Source organism: Dipodomys ordii, unplaced genomic scaffold (genome assembly GCF_000151885.1).
Source record: "Dipodomys ordii isolate 6190 unplaced genomic scaffold, Dord_2.0 Scaffold157, whole genome shotgun sequence".
NCBI lineage: Eukaryota > Metazoa > Chordata > Mammalia > Rodentia > Heteromyidae > Dipodomys > Dipodomys ordii.
This window is the reverse complement of record NW_012267373.1, coordinates 5173684-5183330: the sequence shown is the minus strand read 5'-3', so window position 1 is coordinate 5183330 and position 9647 is coordinate 5173684. Positions and strand designations below refer to the sequence as shown.

Genomic DNA, 9647 nt, shown 5'->3' with positions numbered 1-9647 from the left:
GGATGGGAAGGGATGGGAAAGGGAAACAAAGGAGGAGGCTACAATGCTTGATAAGAAATGTACTCATTATCTTGCCCATGTAATGTTAACCCCTCTGTACAATATTTTCACAATAAAAAAAAAGAAAGGGAGGATTTTCCAAGGAAATCAACATAATAATAATAATAATAATAATAAGATACTATGTATTTTTCTTTGCTAAAGTAATAGAACCATAATTGAAAACATTCAAAAATATTGTATCTATAATTCTAGGACCCTAAGCAAATGACCATCATCATGTTGTGGTTTTCTCCCTGTCTTTGTTCCCATGTCTCAGTTTTCTGGTAAAGTTGTAATGTGTTACATGGTCAGTCTTTGCACTCTTCACTTGTATTCTATCTCATTGTTTCTCTTATGTGTGATTTTAATTATTCTTGGCATGTGAAAGGCCACAGACGCCTGGCATTTTGAGCCTGAGATGCCACTTCAACTCTCCAGAGTCAAATACTTGAGTCACCATGCAGTGCCCAGATCTTCCACCTTCCCCATGTTCTTTCCTTGGCTCCACCCTGGACCACACTGCTGCTGTTATAAATGAATATGTAAATTCATCCAACAGAGGGACAATTCATGTCTATTTTCTGTAAGGCATAGAGGGAGACAGGAAGAGGAAAAACACACAGCCCGTGCTCTGAAAGAGCAGGAAATGAATTAAACATAATATGGTGAATTCTAGAAATCAAAGTCTACGGAAAAGATGAGGATGAATGTAAGTTTTATAAACCCTACAAAGAGACATCCTAAGAGGAAATGTTCAATAAGCTTGTTATTTATGCTTCCTCATGTCTTTGTACCTCAGACTTACAGGTCCTCTGGTCCCCAGGCCAGCATACATTATTCATCTATGGGACATGTGTCCACATTGACTTTCTAGCCTTTGCTGCAGTTCACCAAAAAAGCACTACCAGTCTCAGACTTAGACTCATTGAAATGGGACACAGATCTTCCACCTCTGTGTGTAGCTGGGAATTCAGAGATCTGGGAGCGGGAGAAAAGACTTGCCCAAGCTCATAGAGGCCAGATGCCAGTTTCTTTCTTTCTTTCTTTTTTTTTTTCATTTGATTTCATTGCATTTGATCTCCACAGGTTGTCTTCTCGTCTTCCACAGGAGGCAAGCCCAAAAGCTCTATTCTGCAATCGCAGTCTACTCTTAGCTACTCTGAGCTTCAAGAATATCTTTTGGTGGTAGTTCAGAGACAATTCTGAAGTTACAGTCTAAACTCCTGTCCCTACAGGCTTTCCAGACAAGGCAAAAGTTTACTTATTGAATGCCCCCATGCCTCTCCATTTATATATAAACAAGCTAGAGCCTGAAAAATGAAATGACTTATTTGCAGGTTTAATGCATTTTGACTTCATGTCGAAATGAGTGTGATATTAACTAATATATGAATGATTATAACAGTTGAACAAACACTATGTGTTTAATCCTATCCTCAAAAGAACAAAGACATAGCAGGGCCAATACTTGTCTTCAGAGTCAGTTTTGGAGCCCTGGAATCTAAGAGCATACGCCTGTTGTTCATTTCCCACAATCTCATTTCTCTATTAATGATTTGGTCTAGCCAGAGAAAATAAAATAGATAAGCTCACAGTGTATGTGAAAGTATACAAACTTGGTCATTTCAGTTCATTTGGGAAAAATGGAGAACTGAAAGATGTATTATTGAGAAGATAATTTTTTCTCCTTTCATACCTATTTTCTTTTGAAATTTTTCTTTCTCTTAATTTATTTTTTGGCCAGTTCTGGGACTTGAACTTGGCCTAGGTGCTGTCCCTGAGCCTCTTTGTGTTCAAGGCTAGTGCTCTAACACTTGAGCCACAGCACCATTTCTGGTTTTCTAAGGGTTAATTGGAGATAAGAGTCTCACAGACTTTTCTGCCCAAGCTGCCTTCCAACCACAATCCTCAGATCTCAGCCTCCTGAGTAGCTGGGATTATAGGCCTGAGCCACCACTGCCTTGCTTAAAAATTCTTTTTACACTTATATTTAAGTGGTTGTACTAAGGGGTCAATGCAGCTTGTCAATTTATGAGTGTATTGCATCCCCATTAATGTCAGCCCTATCAGTAGATGATTTTGACCAATAGCTGTTATTTTGGGAAAGTCTGGCATTCTTCCCCTCTCCTTTTTCTCTTGTGTTTCTTCTCTTCCTAGGAACATACAGCTATTACTGAGTGCTTTTATTTGAGAATGTACAAGCTCTCAGACTAAATGGCACCAGAACTTTGCTGGGAGGGGTTACCCTGTGGTTATCTTTGAGGTCAAATAAGAAGATTTTAAAAGAAAGAAAGAAAAATCCCATACCTGTAATAACATAGATATCACTTAAATGATCCACTTCTTTATGAAAGCCTGGGAAGTAAGGCTAGAACACTGTAATTAACCTGTTTAAGGTGTTAAGACAAGAAGAGTCCAGAGACTCTGTGCAAATAATAGAGCTGATAGCTGGTTGAAGAGACCCCATGCCTTCAGACAGAATTAGACTCAATACCAGACAATGCCACTGAGAGAAGAATCAGAACTTCAACACTCTTTCCATAAGGCTTGTGTATTTTCCAATACCTACAATGGCAGACCACTTCCATTTGTACTTTCCCTTCAGCTAGAGACCAGTGACAACTTGGTTAATTATGGGTCACCTTTTGCCAATTTTCTAGGATGGGGTAGAGGGGTGAGGGTGTAACTAGGTAATAAATTACTGACTCTAGTGAGGTGTATGGGTATGGATATGGATGAATGCTTACAGTGTTTGTTTTAATGAATCCCAAGATAGGAACACAAATATTTTTTTCTTGCTATTGTTTCTAACGTATTTATAATTTACCATGTGATTTTGTTGTTTCTTTGTATGTTCCTCCCCCATGGTACAACCCCTGTTTTCACTGTATTTGCATCTTGTATATACACTTCTATAATTTGGGGAAGGGAAGGGAAAAAACAAAATGCTTAAATAGGGATACAGCTTGACCCATTGTAACAATGAGATGTACAGGACACTATATTGAAAATGAACTTTACAACTTTGGCTGGGCGGGGGGGGGCAATAGCTGATAGTTGTGGAGGTGGGAGAGAAAGGATGGTAGAGGAAAAACAGAGGAGGAGGCAACAATGCTCAATAGGATATGTACTCATTACCTTGCTCATGTAACAGTAACCCCTCTTTACAGCATTTTTACAACTAAAAATGTACAAAAAGGTGGTGTATATGTGTATGCATACATGCCAGATACTGTGCTTGGGGAAGACTGCATATATAAATAAGGTGTTGATTTTGTCAAGTAGTTCAATAAACATTTTTAAAAGCCATTGTAAAATTTGGCATCAGTGGCTCACACCTGTAATCCTAGCTACTCAGGAGGCTGAGATGTGAGGATCATGGTTCAAAGTCAGCCCAGGTGGGAAAGCCTGTGTGATAGTCTTATCTCCAATTAATCACTAAAAAACTGGAAGTGGAATTGTGGCTCAAATGGTAGAGCACTAGCCTTGAGCAAAAAAGCCAGGGGACAGAGCCCAGACTGAGTTCAAACCCCAGGACTGGCACCACACACACACACACACACACACACACACACACACACACACACACACACACACAGCATTGTACCATTTTGAGCAAGTGGCTTAATCTTTCTGAGTCTCAAGATAAAGATAATATTCCATCATATTTTATCATCGCGCTTGTAGTCTTAGTGGAAGTTCACTAGTTGGGCCTGCGTGAGTTTTGGGAGCAGCACATACAATCTGTGGAGTTTAAAGTAGGATGCAGGAGGCTTTAGAGAAAGAAGATGAGCAGGGACTCAAGAGGGTAAGAATCGTGGACTTAACTGAAGTCAGAGTGGGTAGTGCGAATGTTCTATGCTACATGACAGAGTAAGAGGCAGAGTGAGCAAAACATGTTTTATTACATAGTTTGGCTCCTTTTTTGAAAAGAATATACCTTGTTTTCTTAATAAAAACCGTGCAATAAACACCCAGAAATACTGCAAATATTAAGCTAAATGGAAAGTTCATATGTGCATAGCTTAAATATTTCTTGAAAACCCCAATACACCTTCAGATAATATATGAATGAAAGACCAGCTACTTAAATTCAATTAAGGCAGTGGTGGTGTTGGTTTTATTGCATTGGAATGAGCCCTGGGGAGGAGATACGTGGTTGAGAGTTGTCTGAGTTGTATGTGCAGATCCTGTCATGTGCTCTGTGATGGCTCCCTTCTCAGTTTGCCAAGAGGTGTCTTCCACTGCAGTTTTCCTGCAAAGTGTCGCAGCACACTGCCACTCCTGCTATTTTCTTCGTTATATTGAGGCAGGGAAACTTACAGAAAGCCCTGGACATGATTCCATAAAACTCTTTTTCTCATGATTGTCACAGCAGTTAAATATAAAATTAAGAAAATATTCCTTGGGACCCCATGGACCGTCATGAATATTTCAGGGGATGTTAGGGCTTCTTAGGCTGTGAAGAATACTGTTCTGCTACACTGTTGTGATATTTTGAGGCTTGAAATATTCCACAAGACAGTGAGAAGTCTGTGCCTGGGAACCAAGCAGAAAGCCAGGCCTCACTCCTGGACAATCTTCTCAGTGGGTGGTAGAGAGAAGTTGAGAAGAGACAGTAAGAGTCAACTGAAAAACCACCTGCCATAGATGGAATGGGTTAGAAATTTAATTTCATGGGTTAGAAATTTAATCCCTAAAGACATATGTTAGTGATACTTGAGAAGGAATTTGTATGAGTCCACTCATGAGTCAACGAATGGATGACTATCATGTGAGCTCTCTCTGGCTAGCTAGCTCTGTTTTGCCATCTGATGCTCTGTGACATCTTGGAATGTCTCACCTAGCAAGAAGGGTCTCACCAGATGCAGTTCCTCAACCTTGGATGTCTCAGTCTCCAGAATGAAATGAAATAACTTTCTTTCTCTATGCATGACTCAGTTTGTGGTATTCAGTTATCACAACAGAAAATAGATTAAACCACTACCATTTGATGAAAACAGGTCCAAGTACAGAAAGACCCTGAGTGTTCTTGGATTGGATTACTTTTTTCTTTTGTTTGAAATAGATATCCATATAAATCTGCTGAGTGTTTTGAAAAGCTCTCATGCAGAGGTCCAAGTTCACCAGTACATTGAAAACATAGAGTAGGTTGACGCGTAACTCAGACAACTTAAGAACTGGGCTTATAGACTCAAAACAGAGACCCTCCACTTAGTTCCAGGGTCAAACACAAATTCAGACTAGCTAAGGCTAGCTAAGGCCACCTTCTTTGGGATGAACCAGCCACCTACATGGGAAAAGAAGACATTCTACACTCTGAAGTAAATGTTATTTATCCCTCCATTTATATAAATACACACAAATATATCTATATATATCTATATATAGATATATATTTAAGAGACAGTGTCTCATTCTGTTACCAATATATCCCTAAACTTCTGGGTTCAAATGATACTGCTAGATTCTAGGCATATGCCTCTACACTTGGCTTAAGCATGTATGTTTTCCTGTCTTGTGCTTTTATGGACTGTCTCCTCCCCTATCATCAGCATTGCTTGAGATCATTACATGTAGCAGTTCCTGCATGCATTCTCCTAACCCTAGATTGTGAGATCAATCTTTATGTAAAATACATTGGTACTTTCTTCTTAAGAGGGACAGAGGAAGGATGAAGGTAAGAGGTGGACAGACTGGAAAGGGCAGAAGGAGCTGAGAAAGCAGCTCACCCTGAGCCTCCTCATGCAAATGAAAGGTCCTAGAAAGGAAGCTGACATTCAGCCCCTTGGTGGAGGCAGCCCCCTGTCAAAGGAAATCCCACAGGTTGGCCACAGGTGAGCGGTGCTTCCCCGCATCTCAGAGCCTTGTCTAAGATTGTCACAGACCCTTCAAAATAGACGGTGCTCAGGAAAGCATTTAAGAAAAGTGGTATAGGGACAGGGCAAGAATCTAAACTTTTGACCAAAGTACTTAAACCTGGCGTTCCCATTGGGTAGTGACATGACTTCTCTTGGCTCAGTTTTCTCATCAGAAAGATGGCAAAATGTGACCTCCTCTCACGGTAGTTGTGAGGCTGACAGATGAGGAATGCAAAGCAGGTGAGGGTGGGGATATGGGAGGTAACTAATAAGCGAAATTATTACTCGAAGCCACACTTTGTAATTCATGGAACTGAGATTCAGGAAGATGAACCAACTCATCCTCGGCACCCATTCTAGACTGTGACCATGACTATTCATTCATGTTCACGGAGCGTGAATCAGAGTGCCAGGTGCCCACATACAACCCTGATGACAGACCTCCTGGCAGGCCCGTGTGGTGGCTACCTTCACTTTCTCATTCTATAGTAGTGGGGATTGGCTCTAAGATCAGGTCACTTACCTAGGAAGATCACCAAGTGAGTGAATTAAAATACAGTGTGAAGCTAAATCTCATTAATATTCTATGTCCACTTCCTAAACTAGTGTTCTTTCTAAATCCTGTCAATTCAGGTCTAGGATACACTTGAGCTCTGACCCACCCTCAGTGGGTAATGGCTGATCCCAAGAGCTTCCCAAGAGGGGGGGGCAGTGGGGAGGGAGTCTGTTATCTGCAACCTTGTGTCTAGTAGGCATGCTGTCTTGTGTCAGGGTAGGGGCCAAAGGGGCTGACAGAATTAATTATCTCTACCAGTGGGCTCTGGTATGCCCTGCAGGCCAAGGGTACTTCTCTTTTGCTGGGGCTTGCACTTGCTCAGCAGGGCCCTGTGAGGGACCATTAACTCCTCTCTGGAGAGACATCAAATATCCATTAGCAACAGTGCCCAGTCCTTATCAGATTCACTGAGTTTAATCTCAGAGAAACAACTCCAATCTTAGCTGAGATATTAGACCCTTCAGTAGGGGACTATATCTTAGACCCAGAAGAGGAGCAAATCTTGTGCCTCAGAGTCCTTTGTCTTCAACTAAGGAACTACAGAATAATCGTATCACAAATCTCAGTCAACCCACCGTAACCAGATCACTTTTGTTAGTCTCCTGCAGGGGATAAAATTCATGTGAGTTCTCAGCTCTCATGTTTCCTCCAGTAATAACAGTGACAAGGAAAAGAAAAAAAATTCCATGATCTCTGAGTGGAAGAATGTCTATATTTTGCCTGTTTAATGATCAATCACATTAACAATTCAGAGTTTTTTTTTAAACCTATTTTCTTTGGAGGAGGATTGCTTATAAATAAGGGTTTGTTTGAAATAGATAGCCATATAAATCTGCTGAATGTTAGTTGTTTACACTAAAGAAGAAGGTATAAGAAATAATAATAGGATAGTGTTATCTTTTTCTCGATATATTGTCTATTGACAATAGAGGATTCACTTTGTATTTACTCAGGAATCTCACTGTATCTTGTGAGGGCATTGCATTGTTACACTGTTTTCCAGTGATGGAGAGAAGGTAGTGAAACTTCCTAGACAATCTTCTGAGTGCCTGCACACACATGCATGCATGCACACATGCACACACTTAGACTTAACTTAGCCTTTCCCTATCCATTTATCCTTAACTGTGGCTGAGGCCTTGACTCCAAAGAATACATCCTTAGAGCTGCATCAAAACATGGAATTTGGGGAATGCTCACCTGAAATGTGTCCCTGCACCCTTCCTCTTAAGCATCTTCCTGAAGACCCACTGAGGGGAAATGGGTAGATGAGTGTAAGAAATATAAAGCTTCTCCTTTTTTTTTTCTTTTTTTTTTTTGGTTCAGATCCAGGACACAGCACTTGCTAGGCAAGCACTTTGCCACTGAGCTATATCCCAGCCCATAAAGCTTTTTTTTGACACAAGGAAAATGGAGAATTTTATTTATTTACTTACCTTTCACAGTTAGGTCCAGCATAGTTTTCTTTACAGATACACCGAACAGCTCCATTTTTCCTATAGCAGGATTCTGCAAAACTAGAATTGTAAATGAATGTCAAAAAGTCAGTTCCATATGTCATTGAAAAGACTGTCTTAACTTTTGATTAGTCAGTTTCTACCTCAGTTCTTTCCATGTTTTAATGGGTATGAACATTCATTTTATTTATTTAAGTTAAATCCTTACCAGTCAGGACATCTAACATCTAGGACATCTAACATCCAGGACACCACCCAGTTGGTGGTACCATTTCCTCATATAACTATTTCATTATTTTTGTTTGAAGCAGTAGGAATTTCTAGTATATCATTTGTTCCATAAACATGTATGTTTATATATACTTATATATATATATATATATATACAATGTATATATCATACTTAAATTTCATATAGAGTTCTAAAATACATATTCTAAAATCAGAAATAATTTTGACTATAATTTTAGATGTTCATAAGAATTCTCATTTAAATTTTTCCCACTTTTTTTGCACTAAATCAGATTTTTTTTTTGAGTCTGGTTATGTGGCCTGAACTCTGGGCCTGGGTGCTGTCCCTCAGCTCTTCAGCTAGAGGCTAGGGCTCCACTTGAGCCACAACACCACTTCCAGCTTTTTTCATTTTGCTTATGTGGTGCTGAGGAATGGAATCCAGGGCCTTATGCATGCAAGGCAAGCGCTCTACCACTGAGCCACCTTCCCAACCCCACTTAATCAGATTTTTAAAAGCTCAAGAACCAGTTATAAATTATAATTTCCACAGAACCTTAATTTCTTTCATTATGTACTGTAAAGACTTGACTAAGTTGAATGGATTAGCTAAATCTGAAGAGTGTTAAATTAAGCCCTGAAGCAAAAAACAGACCTATATCCTTTTCCTTTTTCTTCTTCTCCTCCCCCTCCCCTTCTCTGCCTTTTCCTTTCTTTCCGTGTCCTTTTCTCCCTCCTCCTCCTACTTTTCCTTTTCCCACGTTTTCTCCTCTTCCTTGTTCCTTTTCTTCCAGTCCTTCTTCTCTTCCCTCTTCCTTTTTCTCTGTCTTCTCCTTTCTCTTTCCTCCTCCTCCTCTTCTTTCCTCCTTCCTCCCTCCTTCTTCTCCTCCCCCCTCCTTCTCCTTTCCTACCTCCTCTTTCTGTCCCTCCTCCTCCTCTCCCTCTTCTTCTTCCTCGTCTTCCCCCTCCTCCTTCTCCTCCTCCTGCCCTTCTCCCTTGTCCTCTTTTGGTAATAAAAATTAGGATACAGGATAGAAAATTAATTTAAAAATTTGGTCCAACAGAAAAAATAGCTACCCTAATTACTTAGGCAAGAAAGATGGAGAATTCACATGTGTGGAAAATTTCACACTGACACATGAATCAGGGTGTTGGGGTGTGTGAGTGTGTGAAAAATTTTAAAGACTTTTAAATTCATCTAGGCTTAAGTACTGTGCAAATCAGTGGAGCATGGCCTGCTGCTCTCATGTTCATGCAAGTATCAGCAATTTTACTCTAATAATCTTGGAAGGAAAGCAAATGGATATGTTTGCTTTGTTTGAAGACATTTCTAAAACTAGTTAGAAAACAGTGTGTGCTTCTCAGTGAAAGGCAATACCCACAATTTATTTTCTCTCTCTGTTTGGTTAAAAACATTCTGCTGAAATTACATTTCCTTGGCCTTTTTCCCTTTATTTTGCTTGCTCATATTCCTTAGCTGATTTAAAGAGACACTGTCGA

At 40.0% G+C, this 9647-nt stretch overlaps 1 protein-coding gene across 1 annotated transcript in view; it reads right to left on the bottom strand.

Moving 5' to 3' along the window:
* Positions 1 to 9647, bottom strand: part of Lama4 (laminin, alpha 4) — a 141077-nt gene that overhangs the window by 85474 nt on the left and 45956 nt on the right. Inside the window, exon 4 of the mRNA XM_013032844.1 lies at positions 7896 to 7976. Coding sequence (XP_012888298.1) covers positions 7896 to 7976 — 81 coding nt within the window. The remainder of the gene's footprint in view (positions 1 to 7895; positions 7977 to 9647) is intronic.